The 25,535-nt window shown below is 39.3% G+C and overlaps 1 protein-coding gene across 1 annotated transcript in view; it reads left to right on the top strand.

The window, feature by feature from the left end:
* camta1b (calmodulin binding transcription activator 1b) overlaps positions 1 to 25,535 on the top strand; it is a 478,032-nt gene that overhangs the window by 1,350 nt on the left and 451,147 nt on the right. Inside the window, exon 2 of the mRNA XM_079844275.1 lies at positions 1,885 to 1,986. Coding sequence (XP_079700401.1) covers positions 1,885 to 1,986 — 102 coding nt within the window. The remainder of the gene's footprint in view (positions 1 to 1,884; positions 1,987 to 25,535) is intronic.

Below are 25,535 nucleotides of genomic sequence, written 5' to 3' on the forward strand. Positions count from 1 at the left end.
CATGGTGGTGCTATTGAGCTGTGCAAATCAACACCCCCCCCCCCCCCCCCCCCCCCAACTTACACACATTGGAACTAAGAGTGATAACTAAGCTCGCCTATTAAAGAATTCCATCAAAGTTGCCCTCAGTGATTTGGGCGAGCTCAGAGTGCCTGTGTGGGACGGTGCATGTGTGCTGTTTCTGGAACGGATAGAATTGAAAGAAAGTATTAATTGCATACTACTTCGGATCTATAGGCAGTTTTTTTTTTCCCCGGTTTGTTGTTGGATACCTTCATTCTTGCTATTGCTGAGAGATGACCTGGCCGGAAAAAGGTATTGCCTTTCTTTACGTTTCGTCGTCCGGTTTGCTTTGCTCTTGCTCTACTTTTCTCAGAAAGAAAAAATGTGTCATAATGTAACGTAAGTTTGGGGACGGAAAGATTCCAGGCTATTTTTACCCATTTGAGCCGCCACAGAACAGGAGAAAACATCGCCTCTTTTGACCCATACGGCCTAAAACTGTGTCACGCATTTGTATCTGACAGGCTTCCTGGATCACTTCTATTCTTTTCCTCCACACAGGAAGCATATTCTCCAGTGGTTCTTGCCAGCATGATGATGGCAGCTTACACACAGAACAAGATGCGCTCCTCTCACCACCCCCGTCAGCTTTTAGATGTTTTCAAAGTCGAATATTTCTTTGGCTTGAGAGTGCATGAGAGTCTCTTTTGCTCTCTCACATGCGTGCTTCCACTCACCTGTATTGTGCTGACAACCGCAGGCTTGTCATATTTGGTTGCTCATCAAATCTCAATTTCTCGAATTTATCATAGAAGTGAAATTTCACTGTGCGGTTTTGCTTCAAATGAAGCTCCCGGGTGTTTTTGATCAGTTTGGTGATGCAAGCGGCAGCGCTCTTATAAAAAAATACAACTGATGCTACAGCTCTTCCGAACAAATTGGATTGTGTAGAGTTTATCTGGAGTTTTGCCTGGCCGTGCTCTCGGTTGCCGTATCTCCCACTTTTACCGTTTCCATCTGAAGAAGTTCTTTTGACTCATTAGCCCTTTTCTAAACCATTGATCGTTTGGATTGATTAGCCGACTGGAAGGAGAGGGCACAGTGTGTCCAGTTTACCAGTGACCCCGGTACTAAATCCTTGACCATCACTGTTATATAGTCAATATGAACATGATGTTTACCAATGTTTAGTGACGACAGGGGGGAAATGAAAGTGCTAGTTTAGCTCTTCAGATTTCAGTTCCAGTAATTTGCATGCTTTTTATGGCTTGCTTTATGTGTCCGCGTCAGACTCTGCTGCTGTTTATTGAAAGGGATACTTCACTCAAATGATTTGACTTTGAACTTGAAGATATTAAACTATTTGGTTACCAACAGTCTTCAATCTTGGTAACGGCAAAAGAAAGTTTAAAATAAGGCGAGGATGGGTAAGTGATGCCAGATTTCATTTCTGGGTGAACTGTCTCCTTTAAGAAGCAGCAGTTTTGTTCCCGAATTCCATGCTAATGTTGTGCATCCATGCTCAAAAGTAGGCTTTTCCCCTGCCAACTGCGTTTAAGAATCCAGTAAGCCACAGAAATTAGTAGAGACGTGTAGATTTAGCTAGTTGATTGCACACCTACATACACATCTTGTATGCGATATACGTGGATGCTGGAAAAGCTCCACGAATGCAAGTGTGACGGCAGCTGTTGAAATAAACCTGAAATGACCTCTTGACCTCTAGCGCATGTGGAGGTCGGTTGCAGAAGGGCGGGAAAATGTGGGCGAGGGTAAAAGCAACGGATGACCTCCGCATGAATAGAAAGTAGAGGGCTTTGTATTGTTGTACCCACAGACCTTCTCCCCTCACTGTTCCCTCCTCCACTGTGTCCCCTGTAGGACTGAAGAAAATACGTAATCCGGATCGAATGTACAGAACCGCCGTTGGTTACACCGGCCACGTTCCTCCTAAGAGTGTCAGCGATGACACAGACAACAACAGTAAGAGAGCTGGCTTCCTTTTCCACTGCATCCCTCAAAACATGACAAAGTTATGAAATGCTGTTCATCTTCTCTGCCCATTCGTTTACATACTGTATAACCTCATTCTCGCAGCTGGTATAGTTCTTCAACTGTGTTTTTTATAGTATTACCACAGCCCAAACCAGAGAAAGATCAAATTATTACAAGACTTCAGAGTCTCTAGAGCACATGATCTAAAACCTTGCTTTCAGCACAATAATGGTTGTTTTCTTGGCGTGTTTACCAGGTTCAAGAGCTTAGCAAATTCTATCAAAGCAATTTGTAATAAGCCAACGTTCAGCTGCTAGGTGACTTTTAGTGCTGAGAGTCTGGGGGGGGCGTTCTTGGTAGATCAGCTTAAAAAAGGCCAGCGTCTCATTTTCATTCGGCTCCATTACAGATGATGTTTATTCATGCATGGCCATGCTGCTCCGGAACGAGCAGCATATTTTTGGAAGCAGCAGCTCGTTGTCATGGCTAATCAACGCACGACGCTCTTTGAGCAGAGCTCAGGCATTGGCTTGCGTGGGTGTGGATGAGGGTGTGTTCTTGTTGTGCTTCTTTCTCTCTCTCTCTCCACCCGTTTTCACTGAGTGATCAAGGCTGTTTCGAAGAGACACTCACTTAATGAAGACACTCCGACATGGACACTAAGTGGCAGGAGTTCTGCTGCCCAGTTGTTGAAGGCTAACAGTGTAATTAGCAGCTGGAGGGATACACATCTCAGCCGTCTTGGTGGCTTAAAGGGATAGTTCCCCAAAAAAAGACAATTCTGTCATTAATTCCTCACCCTCATGTCGTCCCAAACCCGTAAGACCTTCCTTCATCTTCGGAGCACAAATGAAGATATTTTTGATGAAATCCTCTCCATAGACAGCAATTTAGTCCACACTTTCAAGGCCCAGAAAGGTTGCAAAAAATACAGTTAAAATAGTGACTCCAGTGGTTCAACCTTAAAGGATTAGTTCACTTCAAAGGGAACATTTCATGATATTTTTCTCACCCCCATCTCATCTAAGACGTTCATGTCTTTCTTTCTTCAGTCGAAAAGAAATGACGTTTTTGGAGGAAAATATTTGTTCACATAATGGACTTCAATGGCAACCAACGGTTGAAGGTCCAAATCAATGCAGTTTCAAAGGAAGGGCTTCAGAAGCTCTGTATGATCACTGAGGAATAGGGTCTTATCTAGACAAACCATCAGTCATTTAGAAAAAAAAAATATAAATACTTTTTAACCTAAATTGCTCATCTTGCGCTGCTCTGCGACATGCCACGGATTGCGCAATCATGTCGGAAAGGTCGCCAAGCGAACGTGCAAAGACTAATACAAACGCCCTTTAACAAAAAACAGTCCATCTTCAACGTAAAAATTGTCCGACATCGTTGGTTTACCTTTTTTTGCGAAAGGATGTTTGTATTAGTCTTCACACGAGCGCTTTGTAAACACGGGGGCAGTGCTTCCGTCTATGTCTAGTGTGATCTTTACAACGTGATTGCGCAATCCTTGGCACGTTGCAGAGCAGCGCAAGATGAGCAATTTAGGTAAAAAAGTATATTAATTAAAAAAAATTCTTGAAAATGGCCAATGGTTTGACTAGATAAGACCTTATTCCTCGTCTGGGATCGTGCAGAGCCTCTGAAGCCCTTCCTTTGAAACTGCATTGATTTGGACCTTCAACTGTTGGTTGCCATTGAAGTCCATTATGTGGAAAAAAATCCTGGAATGTTTTCCTGAAAAAATGTAATCTGTTTTCGACTGAAGAAAGAAAGACATGAACATCTTGGATGGCATAGGGGTGAGTAAAATATCATGAAATGTTCATTTTAAAGTGAACTAATCCTTTAATTTTATGAAGTGACGAGAATATTTTTTGTGCACAAAAACAAACAAAAATAACGACTTTATTCAACAATTTCGTTCTAGCCTGTGCCAGTCTCCTACGCAGTTTACATTGTAAAAGCAGCAGTAAAAGCAGCTACCGCGTCATCATCACACACATGCGTGATAGGGGTGTAACGGTACACGTATTCGTACCGAACCGTTTCGGTACAGGGCTTTCGGTTCGGTGCAAGCGTGTAATCTTTAACAGTTAACAGTCGGCTTGTTTTAAGCGCGGAACACACTTCAATCCGAGTTCCCACACGAACATAATAAGTATTCAGTCCATTTTATCACGAAATTCAAACGATAAATTGCCGTTTTGACGCTCTATGTGGCGTGACTGATCAATGATCACAGTTCAAGCGGCCACGCAACGCGCGTGAACGCGATCGATCATCTCTTCTATAACATGAATGAACATCTGAAGGTATGCTGAGGATACATTACAACTTACTGTCACGTATCGTATATGGTGTAATCGCTCTATCAGTGTTTCAACGGCGGAAAGACCTCAATATAACTGCTGTAAACTAAACAATGTAGCATCACATTTACCTCAGGCAGTCATTCAGTGTCCACAAAATTGTATTCACTAGAGAAATCAACTCTTTCACTAAATATATGCACTATATTCTACTATATATTCATTATATTCTACTATATATTCATTATATTCTACTATATATTCATTATATTCTACTGAACCTGTTAGGGATGTCTGGATTATTAATGTGTGTTTAAATAAACCTGTCATGAAAATGATCGACACTGTGTATAAATGATTATTTTTCAACAATGAATTGGAGAAAAAAACTGATTTATAATTAGATTTAGAAGTTATTGCAAAAACTGCCTAATGTGAAGTCTACATGTTTTTTGTACTGTTATTTGAGTGTTGATTATTATACCTAAAAATAAATAGCAACTGAATTTAGGCTAATAGTTTGGCCTCTGTTTAATATTAATGTGCAAGTAAGGGCTCCCTATTTAGTTTACAGCAATATATTCAATAAACTTTTAGTTATAATTTAATTCATTTAAGCACAGACACTTTTTTCCCTCTAAACCACTGTTTAATAAAAATAAATAAAAAGCAATTTTGTAAAACTGCTGTACCGAACCCGTACCGAACCGCGAGTTTTGTGTACCGTTACACCCCTAACACGTGAACAGCATCAGCTGCCGTAGCACTCGTTGCGTAAACTGCGTAGGAGACGGACACAGACTAGACAAAATTGTTGAATAAAGTTGTTATTTTTGTTTGTTTTTGCGCACAAGAAGTATTCTCGTTGCCTCATGAAATCAAAGTTGAACCACTGGAGTCACACGGACTATTTTTACTCCCTTTCTGGACGTTGACAGTGGTAATTACATAGCTGTCTATGGAGAGGTCAGAGAGCTCTCGGACTTGATCAAAAAAATCTTCATTTGTGCTCTGAAGACGAACAAAGGTCTTAGGGCTTTGGAACGACATGAGGGTGAGGAATTAACGACTTGATTGATTGACTTGAAATTATTTCAAATTTTGGGGGGAACTAACCCTTTAACAACGGTTTGCAGACATGTTGGTAATCCATTGATTAGCCTACATGTTGATTTTCAAATGAAACGGGTAACGCAGTGGTAGCCTCGAATTCTTGGACGTGTGGGAATGGGAGGATAAAAGGAGATCCAGTTCGTATGGCTCTCTTCATGGACCCCATTTCAGCCTGATTCTTTTGCTTTGTTGAGCCAAGAAAAGCTTTGGGAGCCAACTGGGACAGAACCAGAATGTCGAAGTGAGCTAATTGGGAGGAATCCTGGTCTGCCGTTTCTCTCCTCTTCCCTAGTGTCCAGCATAGCCTTTTTAACTCCACCAGTGGAAATCCCCTGATGAGCTACACCCACTTATTAAGGCAGCCACAATGCACATCATCAAGTCTCTTTAGAATATGTTTAGATGTGCAGCTCTTTTACTTGTAGGCTGATGCGTGTTCGGTTCACACCAAGTATTTTTTCGCTATCACATGAATTTGCAGATTTTTATTTTCACGCGATTGCAGATTTTCTCGGACAAGAGTCAATAGACAAGAAGCGGTTAGCCTCTAGAGAGAGAGCAAGGGATATTCATCCCTTGACTTCAATGGAAGGACGACAGTGCGTTCATTTGCTTTCTTGCTGCAAACGCAGCATCCCATATCTTTTATCAGCGAGGCTTTATTTTCAAAAAACACCCTAGCAATTAAGAGAGAAGTTGCTGCCGCACAGATCTTTTAAATTGGCTTAGATAACATTTAATTGAGATCCTGCAAATAATGAGAGGTTCATGTTGCAGAGATGCTAACAGTTGCCAAAGACGCCGGTCTCCTGGGACGCCCAGACACGAAAGGGAGGTTATCGCACAATCGGCCTCCTGTCTTGAAGGAGTCTTGAACTCTTTGCTTGCATAACATCTCTTGTTATCAAAACAGTCGGTGGTAATTGTGCCGAGCGCTAGCGTGTCGGGCGTCCGGCGATGCTTCACTTGGCGCAGGCTTATGTCACTCTTCATAACAATCATGGCTTATCTGTGCCAGCATACATTCGCTTTACTCGTCTCAGGGAGCAAGTCACGACGGAGCCAGTGCAGCGTGGCTTCCTTTTAGGTCCAGCAGGTTTAAACGAAGCTGACCTTGTTGTTTTTGGAGACCTGTGACTAAACCACACCTAGACTGAAAGGACGGTTGTTCAGCAATCCTATCTCTCACTTTCAATGTGTTTTTTGGCTTCGGTGCTCACACCGTGTAAATGGCTTTGGTGTACCGTGCTGTTATTAACACCGGAATGAGGTCGTCTAAAGACTCAGACATTCAGTACATGATTCAGACAAGGAGCTTGTGAAGAGCACAGTGATGATAATATGCAATTTTTTGTTACTGTGATGATGGAGAGAGAGCGAGAGAGGACAGAAAACAGGACCAAATTATTTGCCAGAACTCTAAAGTGCATTTTGTATGCATAGCTCAACTATTTATCCATTTGTATTCATACACTCATTTGCATGATTGAGTCCATGTGTATTTGGGCATTCTCATATCCTCTGTCTTGTTTACGTCTCCGAATGCCTTTGGTAGTCAGTGTTGCATGGATTTGCATGTTGGTTTTATGCGTCCAGGTGTAAGACAATGGTTCATGCTGGCGTTTGCCTATTTGTGTGCTGCTGTTTATAGGACCTGCTTCTGTTTTATAATTCATGTCAGACGCATATGTTTCATTATCACTTCATTTATCTTATGCCTCAGAATTTCTATATAATATTTGCATATTATCATTTCTGTTGACTGCGCAATCATTTTTTAAAGTGTATTATTGAAAGCTATTGTATCCCTTTCTTGTGCACAGTTAATGCCTTTATATGTATATACTGATTAGGCGTTTGAAAGAAATATTAAATCAATATCAGTTAGTTCCATGCTGCATTATATTTAAGCACATTCTTGAAAATATAATTTTATTAACTTAAAACATTCTTTTCAGGAATGCAGAATATGAACTATTAACTCTTATGTCCTTTTCAGTGTTTAAATATTGCGTTTGTCATATTGAGTATGCTAGAAAACAATCAGACAATGCATGATTTACTGTTAACAAAATATAACAGCCCGTTTCACAATACATATCGTTTCAAAGCAGCTTTACAGAAAATCCATGCCTCTACATTACAATTTAGAGTGATTTGTAATCAGAGGAGACTTTGTCCAAGTTATGTATTTCAGAAATGTACATATACAAAGGAGGGCTGCACGATTTGAGGAAAATATCTTATTCTGGTTAAAATTGCGATTTAAAATGCGATTATTATTATTATTATTATATATATATACATTTTTGTTTTACAAATGAAAAGTGTGTGTATATAACATTTTGTGTTTATATATTAATATGACTAATCATAATTATTATGATTATTATTATTGCTAATTAAAAATATTACTATTACAATAACATTTTCATTATTAAAAATTGAAAATAGAGCAAACTGCTGGGTTACCTGTTAATATGCAGACAGCCTATGACTAAAAATCATTAGAAAGGTCTAAGGATTTATTGTAAAAAATAAATAAAAATCTGTGCTTTTTATCTATGATATAAATTTCTTAAAGTCTATGTGTTTAATATGAAATATGAGCCTTTTATGCATCCACTGTGGGAAAAAAACTCCTGTATATTTAAGAAAAACATATGGATTGTCTTAATAAGTATTATTTTTCTTATTTTCTACCCAAAAAGTTTAATTTAGGGATTTTTGCCGATATCCGATATGCAGATATTTTTCAACTCGTTTTGGCCGATGCCGATATCGATACCGATATATGTTTATCTTTTACCTTTGTTTGGAAATCACCATTTTGAGCAAAAGCTTTTTTTTTTCACTCTGGTTTCATATTTCTGATGTCTCCTTACTAAAAGGATACTTGTTACAGATAAATAAATGCTCTTTTTATAATAAGAGTATATTAAAAGCGCTGAAAATAACAAAAATAAAGTCAGTGATTTTTCACCCCAGACAGATGCAGTTGTAACCTAAATAACCTAAATATTTTATTTTTAAACATTAATGTTTGTGCACATGAAGTGGGGATGGCATGACATCAGTTGATGCTGTATTTAGCTTAAAAAAAAAAAAAAAAAAAAATATATATATATATATTTAAGTGCTCCTTGGATTATTTTTATCATCCATTTCATAAAATTGTATTACAGATGAATAAACTGTATATAAAAGTAGTTAATTAACAAGTGTCATGCTTGTGATTTATGATTTTATTACTGCTTTATTTATTCAGAAAAAGAAGTAACTTACTAAACTACTTTTCATTTTATTACTATAACAACAGCGCCCCCACTAAAAAGGCTATATATAATATTCTGCTGAGCGGGCACTAGGACCTGGAGGAGCTTCAGCTGCTGTGGAGGCTGCTGCGCGCGCTAGAGAGTGGGGAGACGCGATTGTGCTTGTTTTGGGCTAGTTTTGTTGTGAAAACCTGGCAATCCTGCGTTGATCCACAAATTCAAGGCAGCACTTAAAAACTGTCAATATAAATCACCATACATGCAATGTATTTGCTTGTTTTCCCTTCAAGAATGACCACACGACTGACATGATCTTATCGCAATAGCAGTCCTTGCACACGTGAGTTATTGCAGGCTCATATCAATACGTTATCGGCAAGGCATATAGGCATAATTTTTCAAATCGGCTGATGCCGATTTTTATATTTGAAGCGTTTATTGGCCGATTCTGATGTTGTGCATACTTAGTTTCATTCACACTGGAGGCCAGAGGGCGCCCTCGAGCAGAAACGCCACACATACGCCTCAGAGAAGTAATCGTTTTCAGGAAATCCCTAATGTGAAGCTAGCAGTGAATAAAATGAAGATAGAAACGCTTTAACTGATTAAACATGAAGACAATACTTTCGCGAAAATATATGGTGTATTTGGGTTCTTCAAGCCTTCACAGGTATTTTCATATTCATAATAAAGTATGCAGTGCTGATTGACATTCTGTGATCAGAAGCCACATCAGCTCGACTGACGATATTGAGTTAAAACCTGTTATTAAACGTTGTATTTTGTTGGACAACAGGTTTATGAACGCTTCACATTACTAGTTTGTGAAGATGTTTGACGCGTGTTGCTTTTTCAAACGCACGTTATAAGCGACTCAAACTCGCAGTGTTTCAGACGGAGCAGCGTTTACTCCTGATCACAGAGCCGCTTTGACTAACACACTGGGCATAATTTAGTTCATTAAAATCGCAGCCTCTGCGCTTTCATAATCGCACATAAGCCAAATCGCGGTTCGATTTCGATTCATCGTGCAGCCCTAACACAGTTGACGGACCCACTTTATATTAGGTGGCCTTAACTACTATGTACTGACATTTTAATTAATCATTTGATACAATGCACTTATTGTGTACATACGTGTTTTTACATTGTACTTACATTTAAAAAAATACCTGCATGTAATTACATCTGTAATTAATTTCTGTAGTTACATTTGTAATTACACAGTTGACACTTCCCTTACACCTAACCCTACCCTTAAACTTACCCACACCACCACACCTGTCCCTAACCCTACCCTTAAACTTACCCATACCACCACATCTGTCCCTAACTTTACCCTTAAACTTACCCATACCACCACACCTGTCCCTAAACCTACCCTTAAACTTACCCATATCACCACACCTGTCCCTACCTTTACCCTTAAACTTACCCATACCACCACACCTGTCCCTAAACCTACCCTTAAACTTACCCATATCACCACACCTGTCCCTAGCCCTACCCTTAAACTTACCCATACCACCACATCTGTCCCTAACTTTACCCTTAAACTTACCCATACCACCACACCTGTCCCTAAACCTACCCTTAAACTTACCCATATCACCACACCTGTCCCTACCTTTACCCTTAAACTTACCCATATCACCACATCTGTCCCTAACTTTACCCTTAAACTTACCCATACCACCACACCTGTCCCTAACCCTACCCTTAAACTTACCCACACCACCACACCTGTCCCTAACCCTACCCTTAAACTTACCCACACCACCACACCTGTCCCTAACCCTACCCTTAAACTTACCCACACCACCACACCTGTCCCTAACCCTACCCTTAAACTTACCCATATCACCACATCTGTCCCTAACTTTACCCTTAAACTTACCCATACCACCACACCTGTCTCTAACTTTACCCTTAAACTTACCCATATCACCACATCTGTCCCTAACTTTACCCTTAAACTTACCCATACCACCACACCTGTCCCTAACCCTACCCTTAAACTTACCCACACCACCACACCTGTCCCTAACCCTACCCTTAAACTTACCCATATCACCACACCTGTCCCTAACCCTACCCTTAAACTTACCCATACCACCACACCTGTCCCTAACCCTACCCTTAAACTTACCCACACCACCACACCTGTCCCTAACCCTACCCTTAAACTTACCCATACCACCACACCTGTCCCTAACCCTACCCTTAAACTTACCCATATCACCACACCTGTCCCTAGCCCTACCCTTAAACTTACCCATACCACCACACCTGTCCCTAACTTTACCGTTAAACTTACCCATACCACCCCACCTGTCCCTAACTTTACCCTTAAACTTACCCATATCACCACACCTGTCCCTAACCCTACCCTTAAACTTACCCATACCACCACACCTGTCCCTAACCCTACCCTTAAACTTACCCATATCACCACACCTGTCCCTAGCCCTACCCTTAAACTTACCCATACCACCACACCTGTCCCTAACCCTACCCTTAAACTTACCCATATCACCACATCTGTCCCTAACTTTACCCTTAAACTTACCCATACCACCACACCTGTCCCTAACTTTACCCTTAAACTTACCCACACCACCACACCTGTCCCTAACCCTACCCTTAAACTTACCCATACCACCACATCTGTCCCTAACCCTACCCTTAAACTTACCCATATCACCACACCTGTCCCTAACCCTACCCTTAAACTTACCCATATCACCACATCTGTCCCTAACTTTACCCTTAAACTTACCCATACCACCACACCTGTCCCTAACTTTACCCTTAAACTTACCCATACCACCCCACCTGTCCCTAACCCTACCCGTATCCCACCTCAATATCAGCAAAAGTGTTTTGCAATACAATTTGAACACAGTAAGTACATTGTACTTATTTTTTGATGTAAGTACATAGTAGTTAAGGCCACCTAATATAAAGTGGGGCCCAGTTGACTAACAATGTATTATTAATCAATGTCATAATTTAAGGCACAAACAATAGGCTCCGTGAAGTAAGAATACATGTTGTTAACAATGGTATATACCATTAACGTAGTTCTTTAGAAAACTCACTTCTCATTGTTTTTCCAGCCCTTGGACTTTTACCAGAGAAATGAATGAACGGCAAGTGTAGATGGAACTTTCCAAAGTCAAAACACAGCTCCCTCGCAGGGAGATGACAGTGACATTAATTGATCTTTTTAATGTGTAAAAACCACAGAGAAGCTTTGCATTTTTATAATCTCCTCTCCATAAACAATCTTCGTTAGCCAAATGCCAGATAGCCATCCGCCGAATGATCTATTGAATGGCGCAGATGTGGCCGCTGATGCTGATGAAGGCCCGGAGCCAGTGAAGGAGCTGTACTATTAAGCAGAACAATAGAGCAATCACTGCTTTGATTGGTATTGATCTCGGAGCGGGAGGGAAGAGTGAAATTGAAACTGACCAGTTGGACCCGGATCCCATTTGAATCCCAAAAGGTGGTAAAACAACGTGCCAAATGATGTCATGGCTCTGGCCGGACACAAGCTTCCTTTAATGGCTTTAGGACGGCACATTATTCTCTGTTAAGAGGAAATGTGAATCATTGTCAGGCCGTTTCCCTGTGGGGAAAAAATAGATTTATCATCCTCCCTTTCATTCTTTTATCCTCATCTTCCCTTCTTTATGTCCACTCTGTCACTATAGTTTTTATGATGAGGATCATGATCACACAATCATCCTGTCAAAATGCTTTATATGAGCATGATTAGTTGTGACGAAGCATCGCATACAGTGTGGTCCAGAGTTGATCAGAATTCAGCGAAAAAGCGAGTAAAGAAAAGGTATCCTACCGTTGTGGCGCAAAAGCAAGAGGACACTATCGATTTGAGATCTGTTTTTGTCAGCCCTCTTTATCCTATCCTAAAACAAGCTTTGCTCTTTTCTCTGAAGTGATGCTTGCTCAAGCTGCCATGACAGATACAGTAAAACAGCTCTTCAATGTCAAGCCTTTTAAAGATGAGCCGTTAAACCCCAGATTAGCACCGAGATTCACATGTTTTTCTGGCTCAAAGGGTTTGGAGTAGGAGGACCGGCGCTGGAGGTCACGGCGGCGCTCCTTCTCGACTTGTTGGAGAGTCTCTCCACACCTCCTGCTTTAAAGCGTTCACACTGCAGACTCTCTCTGGACGAGGTCTGGCTCCGAGCTCCGTGACCTTGAGTCGCTTCAGTAGATGCTAAATCAATTTGACTGACATCGTCCAACCCTTCAAGTCATTGCTAATTCAATAGAAACTTTATTGCATACAGAAAAAGGTCTCGCCTCTCACGCACAGTAGAATGTGGCGTTTTATCTGCTGGTGGATTTATAAACTGAAGTTGGTCTGAGGTTGATGTAGCTGGTCAAAGGTCGTTTTGAGGAATGCTTTTGGTCATTACATATTATAAAATTAGGGAATATCATGAATAATGTGGTTAAAAGTTATGTTTATAAAGATAGAAACCCAATTTCATTCCCATTTTTCCCCCAGCGAGCATATTATTATTTTTAAAACAGAAAAGCAGTATGTACTCTGTAACAATTAACTTGTTAAAGGGTTAGTTCACTCAAAAATGAAAATATCCCATGATTTACTCACCCTCAAGTCATCCCGGGTGTATATGACATTCTTCTTTCAGCCGAACACAATCAGAGTTATGTTAATAAATATCCTGGCTCTTCCGAGCTTTATAATGGGAGTGAATAGTAACTTTGATTTTCGATTTTGGAACCCAAAAAGTGCATCCATCCATCATAAAAGTAATCCATACGGCTCTAGGGGTTTAATAAAGGCCTTCTGAAGCCATGTGTTTTTGTAAGAAGGTCAGAGGTCACTCTTTGGCTGGAACTAGACTCACAGACGTATGGCCGGAAGCCAGTGATTATAGGTTATAAAGTTACAAATATGGATATTTTTCTTACAAAAACGCATCACTTCAGAAGGCATATGGATTACTGTTATGATGGATGGATGCGCTTTTTTGGGCTACAAAATCTTCACTCCCATTATATATTTTTTAATATAACTCTGATTGTGTTCGGCTAAAATAAGATGTTCATATACACCTAGGATGGCTTGAGGGTGAGTAAATCATGGGCTAATTTTCATTTTTGGGTGAATTAACCTTTTAAGTATGATGTCACACGTCACCGCTTCCAGGTCCAAACACTTTATCAGATGCCAAAAGCAAATAAACGGTGTTAATATACAATCACAATGTGAATTAGGGGTGTAACGGTACACGTGTTCGTACCGAACGTCCGAACCGTTTCGGTACAGGGCTTTCGGTTCGGTGCACGCGTGTGGTTTCCGAATACAATCTTTAACAGTTAACAGTCGGCTTGTTTTAAAGGCGAACTATATAAGATTTTTGCAGTAAAATATCCCAAAACCACTAGGCCAGTGTTATATATTTTGTTCAGTTGAGTACTTACAATATCCCAAATGTTTCCAACTGTTTGTAAATCGTGAGAAATTGCTATTTTAACCAAGGAACCGGGACGTGTGAGCTATGCGTTTGAGGGAGTCGCCTGTCGATTGCGTCATATCTGCGTTACTCTCGGTTTTCGGTTTTATTTTGCAGAAACGCTTTACTCCCACTGCAGTGTGAACAAGTGTCATAGCAGCCGCCGAGAGAACATCATAACTTCATTTTCAACACACTCAGATATATCTAATACGATAAACAGAGTTGCATTACCTCATACTCATGAGGAAGTGGCGCCGGCGACCATGTCATAATAAAAGTCCCGCCGGCGACTATGCCATAATAACAGTCCCGCTCGTCATTCGCTCCTGCGGCCTTGCTCAGCTCAATAACACTCGGTTCTGATAATAGTTTGGGCTCTGTTGTTAACCTTTAATATTAATGTGCAAGTAAGGGCTCCCTATATAGTTAACACTACAGCAATATCTTCAATAAACTTTTAGTTCTAATTTAAGGACAGACACTTTTTTTCAGTAAACCACTGTTTAATAAAAATAAATAAAAAGCAATTTTGTAAAACTGCTGTACCGAACCCGTACCGAACCGTGAGTTTTGTCAATGTGAATACTATTCCATAAAATAACAATCCTCACCTTTATCTTCATACCAAAATCCCAGATGGCAGAAGAGTGATTCATCTTTTATAAATCGTTAAAATATTGGTGTCCGGGACGCCGTGAGCACTTAAACTGTAGTGCACACCGTACGTTTTTAAAAGCTTAGCTTAAATGTGTAATATGAATAAATAGTGCTCATAAACAGCTGCTGAGATAGTATTATCAAGCGAACAATATTTGACTTAAAGGGTTAGTTCACCCAAAAATGAAAATTCTGTCATTAATTACTTACCCTCATGTCGTTCGACACCCGTAAGACCTCCGTTCATCTTCAGACACAAATGAAGATATTTTAGTTGAAATCTGATGGCTCTGAAAGGCCTCCATTGGCAAAATGGCACGGTTCACTATCAAGACCCTTAAAAGGTACTAAAGACGTCGTTACAAAGTCCATCTCACTACAGTGGTTCTAAAATAACTTTATGAATCGGCGAGAATAGTTTTTGTACGCAAAAAAACCCTAAATAACGACTTACATAGTGATGACGATTTTAAAACACGGCATCATGAAGCTTCGAAGCGTTATGAATCAGTGAGTCGAATCATGATTCGGATCGTGTATCAAACCGCCAAACTGCTGAAATTTGGCGATTCAAACCGCTGAATCGACTCACTGATTCATAACGCTTCGAAGCTTCATGATGGGTAAGTAATTAATGACAGAATTTTCATTTTTGGGTGAACTAACCCTTTAAAAAGCTGATAGCTGTTGTATCCAGACCTTCAAGATCTTTTAATGGAAGGCAAAAAAAAATCACCTTTTTATTGATTATCATCAAAATTTGGGAAAATATTGAGATGTATAAATTTGTAGATGTTTTGCCCAGCCCTACTTTGGGTGGGTAAAATTCCCTCTCATGCAGTGCAAATACGCTCAGCTCAATTCATAATTCATCATCAACTTAATAATTTAATTAGATGCGTATGATCCCGTTGTGATCTATGCATGTATCTATGTTGTTTCTTGTGTTATGATCTTCCTATTTGTGTTTTGTTTGACCAGACTGGGATAACGCTGTGGGTGTGACTCTCCAATGTCTGAATATTCACCTTTCGTCCCATGGAAATTAGCATATAGATAACTATACCACTGATTTTCATGCAGTGCACAATTCCCTGGAGAGAGGCGCAGAGGAGGCTTGTAGTATGGAGGTTGGAATGCCTGCTTGGTAAAAGACCATGTCAACCCGCTGCGTTCTCTTTTCGTATGCTGTCTTTCATATCAAAGCCTTTCCTTCATTCACTTGAAAGTCAAAAGACCTCCCTCTTTCCTAGCCTGCCTTCAACTCTTGTGGCTAATAAAGCAGTTGAGGGAAGACTACTTGAAAAGTTTACCAGCGCCATTGATGAATTAACATGCAGTCCCATTCCTTCTCCCTGTCTTCTTGGAACCACTGTGCAATGAGCCCTTATTTCTGTCACATTAATTTTGTTTGAAAAAAAAAAAAAATGGAGGAAAAAAGCTTAAATTTCCCTAGACACCCCTTAATATCTGTACTGGGAACTGTAAATGTTGCTTTTCCCAGCATTTTTCAGTCTTTATTATACAAAGTTTTATAATTAACTGACACCTCATCTCGCTGGAGGATTTAAGTTTTTCTTTTCGTTTTATTATACGTACAGCTAAAAAAATTAATCAGTTGATGAGTAGAATCTATAGTGTGCTGGTTTGCAATTTGCATTTTTTTATTATAATCTGGAGTTTCATTGGAGATGCGAACGGCTATGAGATTTGATTTTCTGGAACATTTCTCACGAGACAGATTGCGGTCCTTGGTGAAACATCTCTGTAATATGACAGATGGGCCAAAATCGATCCATTAACAGAGGCGAAGCGAAAGTGACGTAACTGATCTCCGTAACATTTACTCCTTTCGTTTTTTTGTTGTCTTTGCAGACGTCCTCTATGCCCTGTCTATCTGTTGTGCAGAAACGGCTCTAGATTTACTTGCCCTCCATTCGAGCAAACGCTTTTTCTTGTATCTGTACTTATATCAGGATAGTTTAATGCATTTCCTCCAAAGCCCACAGTCTCCAAAATGGGATCAAAAAGTCATGGCAGACACTACAGCGACCCTTGTGCAGGCTTGCGTCTGCCGTATGATGAGGTAGAGAGAAAATCAAATCTGTAAATGTCACCCTCTCCTTATTCAGACAGGCTCCAAATTTGCCTTCTGAAGCAGATTTGCCGCTCTCAGAGCATTTGTCATTGCACCGTTCTTAATTTGAAGAGTTTCTAAAGGAGCGTTGGACACGATCTGAGACAAAACCGCTTACTGCAGGTGAAATGGCGTTCCGTGGAAAATACAGTCTACAAATAAACAAATGCACGCAGAAAATGTCCGTCAGTGCTGACAATTTAATGGAAAAAGAGACGGCTTTCATTAAAAAGTGACATTGGGCTGATGAGGTGTGGAAAGTTTTTGTGTCCATTCTTGTCTTTTTACACTTTGCAGTGGCGAAGCTCCATCTGTTTTCGAGACCGTCCCATGTACGTGCGCGCGATATATGCTTACAGAGTCATTAAAGAACGCAGATACGCCGTAATCCTCAGAGGGAGCGTGCGGGAGGACGGACCTTTCTTTGTGCTTGCCTTGGGTGAACAGAAATGTGGCTCTGCAGATTTAGAAGTACGACAACTCATTTTGCACAGTTAGCCTGTTTTGCCATTTAGATCCGTCCGCTCAATTAAAAGGCATTCATTATGAATGTGTGGAAGAAATGTCAAAACATTTCAACAGACACCTTTGCAGATGATTAGGTTTTTTTTTTTTTATAAACCCTGTTTATCGGTTTACCTCTTCAGGATTGTATTGTGCCAAGGGGATTAAAAACGGAGAAGTGGTTGTGTTAATCAAAATAGTCTGTATTTCACTGAATTTCAAGAGTAAATTGAATAAAATGACACTGCTCTATGAAGTGTTCTTGTGAAATCAATGTCACTTTAAAGTCCCACTGAAGTGCCTTGAAACGCTCAGCATTATTCAATGTGTTGACGTACTTTACACTGAAACAGGAAGACAGGGCGGGGCATATCGAGTAGCTCCTCCCCTTCTAAATAGCCAATAGCGTTTCGTTTATATCACAGCTCAGAGCCGTTGAGCTCTGTAAAGCTGCAGTTTCCTCCTAATCTCCTCCATATCACTTAAAAATACAGCAGCGTGCTCGCTGCGGTGGTTTACATGACACTGACGTGAAACCAGACTTCATTCGCACCAATGGAAAGCATATTTACACTGTCTGAATCATTTCCCTATGCCCTATATAGTGCACTATGTGCCATTCACCATGTAAAAAATGTCTAGAATCTAGATTCAGCGTCTGTTTATAATGTAGAGGGCAGGGCTCCCGATTCTAGAGAGCATTTGATTGGCCAGAAAATCTGATGAGAAGTGCAGTGATGTCATCAAAATCATTGATCCATATTGGCGGAAGAGAGTACACTCTAAAAAAAAGGCTCGTAATCATAGGGGAACCTTTTTTAGTGCTATATAGCACCAATTTTGGTGCTTCAGTGGTTCTTCAGTGGTTCTTCAGAGGTGCTATATAGCACCTTAGTCAAAGAACCGGTGAAGAACCGCTGAAGAACCTCTGAAGAACCGCTGAAGAACCACTGAAGAACCGCTGAAGAACCACTGAAGCACCAAAATTGGTGCTATATAGCACTAAAAAAGGTTCCCCTATGATTACGAGCCAAGAACCATTTTTGGTGCAATATAGAACCTTTTTTTTTTTAGAGTGTAGGGTTGGATACCGAACTCTGTACTTTTAAGGGCACCGACCGAATTACGTCGGTACTACCGAGTACCGATTCACGTTAAATCAATCGGTACCAAATTTCGGTACCTGAGAACGCATCTGGTGATATAGACTAGTGTCTGTAAATATTAAACCGCAAAAAGACTATTTAAATACGAATCATGCGTGTCTCTGTGCGAACGAATGCCATAGAAGTGCGGTTTACCACACACACACACACAGAATCGCGCTTGACGGTCGCATGTTTCCATCTCTGCCATCTCATATAAGGACATGAACGCACAAACGCCATCTCCAGAGTCACTGAGAGTCACTTTATGAGCATTTTACCATTTCATTTGAGAAAAAATGTCACGTCATTAACACACAGAAACTCAAAAGGTCTTCACGGCAACCCGTCAAAATAAAAATTTGGTTTATCTTGACAAATATCACTGTGTACAGTAGAATTTAGATACGTCTCAATGTAATAATAATACTTACACAAATGTAATAATAATAAATGATCAAAACTTAATTTTTTTAATAATTAAAAATGTTTCTTCATGTTTTACTTTTAACTGTATAAAACTCAGTTGTGCAGCACTTTAATTAAATTTTAAGATAAATTAAATTAATGACTTATGTCTTCATTTGATTACCAGAAAACACTTAATTTGTGGGAAATCTTTTCATAGAAAAGAAATTAAAAAGAAAAAAATAATATGGTTGTTTTTATGAATTCAATTAAGTAGCTAGTAGCCTACTATTTACTATTAAATATTACAGTATACAAACATCACAGACAGAGAGCAGGGCAGCTCTGGCATAATGTCAATAACACTTCTATAAATGACTTACAGGTTCGAACAGTAGAATTTACTTTCTGTAAAGCTGCTTTGAAACAATGTGTATTGTGAAAAGCGCTATACAAATAATTTTGAATTGAATTGAATTGAAGAAGGTAATTCTGTGTTTCAGGCAGGTTTTTGAGCCCGTAAGTTACGACGCGGTATACGTAGCGGTCAGGCACTGCTAATAAAATGCCTTTGATTAACTGATCATCAGCAAGTGTGATCCCTTCTATAAAAGCAGAAGTTTTGGCAGTTTTCAGGTCTGGAGCATTCAGGTGTGTTAACACAATGCCAAGGAGGAAAGACATCAGCAATGATCTTAGAGAAGCAATTGTTGCTGCCGTCAATCTGGCAGGGTTACAAGGCTATTTCCAAACCATTTGAAGTCTATTATTCTACAAGATTATTCACAAGTGGAAGACATTCAAAACATACACCAATCTTCCCATGAGTGGACGTCCCAGCAAATGCTCAGAAAAATTGCAGACAACCCAAGAACTACAGTTAACATGTTAATGTTAAAGTTCATGACGGTATGATAAGAAAAAGATGGCTCAAGGATGGCATTTTTGGAAGGGTTGCCAGGAGAAAGCCTCTTCTCTCTCTCTCTCTCTAAAAAAAAAAAAAAAACATGGCGGCACAGCTTAGGTTTGTACATTTTCATCTGAACAAACCATAAGACTTTTAGAATAATGTCCTTTGAAAAGACAAGACCAAAGTGGAGATGTTTGGCCATAATGCACAGCGCCAAGTTTAGTGAAAACCAAAGGAGCATATCGGCACAAACACCTCATACCAAAAGTCAAGCATGCTTGTGGAGGGGTGATGATTTTGGGCTTGTTTTGTAGCCACAGGTCTTGAGCGACCATGAGCTCTTCTCTGTATACCAAAGTATTCTAGAGTCAAATGTGAGGCCGTCTGTCCAACAGCTAAAGCTTGGCTAAAATTGGGCCATACAACCCAATGATCTGACGATCACCAGCAAATCTACAATAGAAAGGCTGCAAAAGAAAAGAGTGGCCCAGTCGAAGCAGTGCAAAACTGAAGCAGTGTTGTAAAGAGCGGACCAAAAGTCCTGGAGGATGATGTGAGAGACTGATAAATCATGCAGAAAACGATTACTTCAAGTTATTGGATCCACAGGCAATTGAATGATAGGGTGTCCTAACTTTGTCATCCATAGTTTTTACATCTTGACTTTATTTTTGCTAAATAAATAATGACACGGTGCAATGTAATGTGTTGTTGTTCATCTGGGGTTTTATTGTCCAAATTTTAAGACCTGCAAAGCACTAGATGATTTGTGTATTACGTCCTGATACAGAAAACCATGGAATTCATACTAAAAGCCAAAAAACCTTCCATTTTGATTTCACAGGGACTTTAAAGACACATAAAACGCATTGTAGTAATGGGTAAAAGCAGAGCTTTACAGAATTTACAATCCATGAATAATTATTTGTCGTAGTGCAAGTTCACAAAGTTGTCAATTTTGGCAAGTTGTTAATATTTTTTTTGAACTTTAAAGCAACCTTTGTTCATCTTTCCATTTCTGATGCCTTTCAACATGACTAAAAAATAGGGATACTTCATGTTTTTTGTCTGTCTAAATATTGGAAAGCTTGGTTTTGGATGGCCCGATTCGCCCTAAGGTTTATCCATGCCCGATGCTTACCAACCGTTTATCACCTTAGTGAATAGTACGTTTCGGCTCATTTGTCATGTAAACTCTCAAGGAAAATAAAGCTGCTTTTCAGCCACTGCCTTAAGGGCTTTTCTGTCACCATCAGTGTTGTTGTTCTTGTTGGGGTCACGTAAAGTCACATGTGGGATCTGTACAAACATGCTGCTTATTGACAGTGTGAGATCCCACAGTGGCTTTGCGCAGAAGTCACATTCATCACTTATTTCAGCCTAAAATGTTTGGCATTTAGCGACCTCCAATGCCTCCCGTCGAGGAGTTCACACAATCTGTCACTTTTTTTAACCTAACTCGAGGCAACTGACATGGTGTCTGAGTTTCTGAAAAATGTAAAAGAGCTCTTTATGGTGAGACGATAAGGAGTTAAGCTATCCTCGCTTTAGACGAGACTCTCTGATGCTTGACATTACTTTGAAGGGCAGGTTTGATAGGTGTTTTTCAAAGATTCCCTCAGATCAAGAGTCGGACATCAGTTAGACAAGGGCCACATGCGGGTGCGCCGCCTCGGCATTTGCGCTGAATGTTGATCAGTGTTTGTGTCGAACGTGAATGTGTTTTCATCGAGTTTGAAACGGGAGCGATTCATCTTAATACATTCATAATTAATTACAGTGGGCGCGCATGCCTGTGTGCAACTATAATTGTTTACATGAGAAGGAGCAAATAGTCGACGGCGCTCTATTCTGTTCTATCTTTCTCTACCTCCTACATCCACACATGTATATCTGTGTGAGTATTAGCCTTGTTTTGTTTTTCATTTTCTTTGTTGTTAAGCCTTTTCCCCTCAGCTCTGCGTCTCATTGGCTACTCATGGGAGACGGTCGTGAAAGAGAGAAAGGCAAACGCTTAAGGCAGCGCTTGGCAGACAGCGACTGACTCTGTGATTAAAATTTGCCTCTAAAGCCACAGTCGTCAGAGTCAGCATTATTTAAAAGCCCCTTACTTTGATGCAGAACAATGAGACTAAATGGCAGTCCTCAGAATCGCTCACTTGTTCTGCTGCCAAAGCATGTACTGAGATGAAGGGAGAGACGAGAAATGACAAATAGGAATAGGAAGGGATATATAGTCTAGTCTTAATTACCCTGTAAATATGTTGCTCAACGCCTCGCTCTTTTCTAATTCATCCCGGTCGAGTTACTTGGAATGAAAGCGAGAAAAACTTTTCAAGAGAGCCCGCTCATTTATTCATTGTCTTATGCGAATGTAATGTGTGTTTTTCTTCTAAATCTTTGATTTTGGTTGGAGCATAACAGCACAGATCTCCCAATTTAAAATGTGAAATGGTCATTAGATCCCAACGGAACTGTTTGCCAAGAGAGAGACGGCGCTAAATAAAAAGGCAAATCACAAATTAGATCTCTTCAAACTCAATAGTTTCTCCTTAGACACCAGTGAGATTGAATGGAGAGCAAATGGTGACTTGCTTCTCAGGTTTTTCTTTTGAGTAAAATGCCCTAGTAATCACAAACTCCATTTTTCATTTCTGTGCAATTCATGTTCGTCGTATATACCTTTACATTCTTATTTTATACAACAGTTGCTTCATTTTAGGAGATTTAGGCGAAACATCTACACCAAAGTTAAGTTATAATTCATGGAAATCATCCAAGACCCAAAAAAACGAATCTTGATTGTCTCAAGGTTACAGACTAAGGGACCGTTCACACCAAGGATGATAAAGATAAAGATATAGTTTTAAAAATCGTTCTCAATATTAAAGAGTATCAGAGTCCACACCACAGCTACAGTGGCATGAAAAAGTATGTGAACCGCTTGCAGAATCTGTGAAAATGGGAATAATTAACTAAATAAGAGGGATCATACAAAATGCATGTTATTTTTTATTTAGTACTGTCCTGAATAAGATATTTTACATAAATTTCTTTTACATATTGTCCACAAGACAAAAAAATCGCTGAATTTATTAAAATAACCCTGATAAAAAGTTTATGAACCATTGATTCTCAATACTGTGTCGTTCCCTGATGATCCACGGCTGTGTTTTTGTCTTGTGATGGTTGTTCTTGAGTCTCTTGTTGTTCCTGAGCAGTTAAACTGACCAACGCTCTTCAGAAAAATCCTCCAGGTCCTGCACATTCTTCAGTTTTCCAGCCTCTTTTTCATATTTGAACCCTCTCCAGCAGTGACTGTATGATTTTAAGATCCATCTTTTCACACTGAGGACGTTTGAGGGACTCCAGAAGGAAACACAATGCATGACTTTTGAACAGGATGAAGATGTCCAAATTTTTCTTATTTTGTTTTAAATATATATTTTTTTCATTTAGTACTGCCCTTCAGAAGCAACAGAAGATACTTGCATGCAGGGGCGTAGGAACGACTTTGACTTTGGGGGGGACATTTTGGCCGCTATGAATCCACGTCCATCCCACCATAATAGTAACATACAGTATGGTGACATGGTACAACATGTATGTTTTGCTCATGTGATAATGTAACAGGAAAACGACCTTCTGCATATTGAAATGTGCAGTAAGTGCTCATTTATTTCACCCCCATTTCCTTTAAAAAAAATCTATTTTGCACTAGGTACACAAAATACTTCCTCTCAGCGTCTTTTGGACAAAGATGTCGCCATTGGAACCCATTAAAACTGCAATTTTTAATCCCATTGCCATTTAAGTATAAAATGATGCAATCTTTGTTAATAGGCTTTTATTCTGTTGGCAGAAAATATGCTAAACTGCGAATATTCTGGTGAAAATGTTTTTTTTGTTTTTTTTGTTTTTTTTTTTACAAATGAAAAATTTATGCATATAACATTTTATATATTAATGTTTATATATTAATTAGACTAATAATAATTATTATTATATTCGATAAATACAAATATTTAACAAAATTTTAAATATTACTATTACAAAAACATTTTCATTATTTAAAAAAATTAAATAGAGTATTTAAGAATAAATAAACAATATAATAATATTAATAATTATAATATTTATATTTTACAGAAAACTGATGGGTTACCTGTTAATATACAGATAGCATATGACTAAAAATCTTTAGAAAGGTCTAAGGATTTAATGTAAAAAATAAATGAAATTCTGTGCTTTTTATCTGTGATATCAATTTAAAGTCTATGTATTTAATATGCAATATGAACCTCTTATGCATCCACTGTGGGGAAAAAACTGTACATTGGAGAAAAACATGGATTGTCATATAGATTTATTTAGAGATAAGTATTATTTTTCTTATTTGTTACCCAAACGTTTAATTCATACTGGAAGCCAGAGGGCGCCCTTGAGCAGAAACTCCACATTTGCCTCAGAGAAGTAATCGTTAGCCCTAATGTGTGAAGCTAGCGATGTAGGATAAACAGAAGATAGAAACGCTTTGACTGATAAAATAAACAAGAATAAACACGACTGAATCAAGATATGGTGTATTTGAGTTATTCAAGCCTTCACTATTTTCATAATAATAAGGTATGCAGTGGTGATTGAGTGCAGACTTTATCACTGTATAGAATAGTATAAAACAATGCTTGTGTGCCTCATTCTGTCCAAAAAAATACAACGTTATTAAACTTAGACATATTTTGCGGGCAGGTAATTGCCTTTATCATGGGATTTGTGGTTTTATCACCGCATGTGTACCAACACCAATATCCCCCAGAAAGAACTACTACACACTGAACGAACGCTCTGAGGGCGGTGCAGCAAAGACTCTAGAGCTCCACTTTGTAGTCAGGATTTGATACTTTTTTGCTACTGTGTAACGTTAATAACTTTCTGCGGCCAGCGTTTTTGGAAATGAACAAGGATAAACCCTTTTTTTTGTAGACCTAACTGAATGAAATTTAAGACCTCGGATGAAAATCTGGCCATTTTTAAGACATTTTAAAGCCTTAAATAAAAAAAAAGTAATTTTAAGACCCCGCAGGAAACCTGTAATTTCAACCGCTTGACTGAGACTAATTTACCTCATACAAAGTCGAGTCGTATTCCATTTCAAAGCTGGTGCGCACCGGTAACGTATTTGTATGTTCCTAGTATATGTTAACTTCTCTCTGCCAATCAGATGCTCCGAGTCCGACTATAGGTGAAAAGTGAAGAATATGAAGCTGGTGGGCGAATGGTGATTATTAAAATCTATGGACCTATCACTCTGGCTGTGACTTGCTGGCAAAACCGAGTATCATCTTTGTCGCACTTGCGCTTTCAAAATAAAAGTTCCAAATGTACAGTTTTTGTCCCAGCGGTATAGGCAAATTTTTGGGTGGGACACATGCAGCATTTTCAAATATTGAGGGGGACACGTCCCCCCTATCCCCCCCGGTTCCTACGCCAATGCTTGCATGTTTCCCGGAAGACAAATTAAGTACAATTTACCTTGATTTTCAAATTC

Source organism: Gobio gobio (assembly GCF_949357685.1).
Source record: "Gobio gobio genome assembly, chromosome: 19".
NCBI classification, from domain to species: domain Eukaryota; kingdom Metazoa; phylum Chordata; class Actinopteri; order Cypriniformes; family Gobionidae; genus Gobio; species Gobio gobio.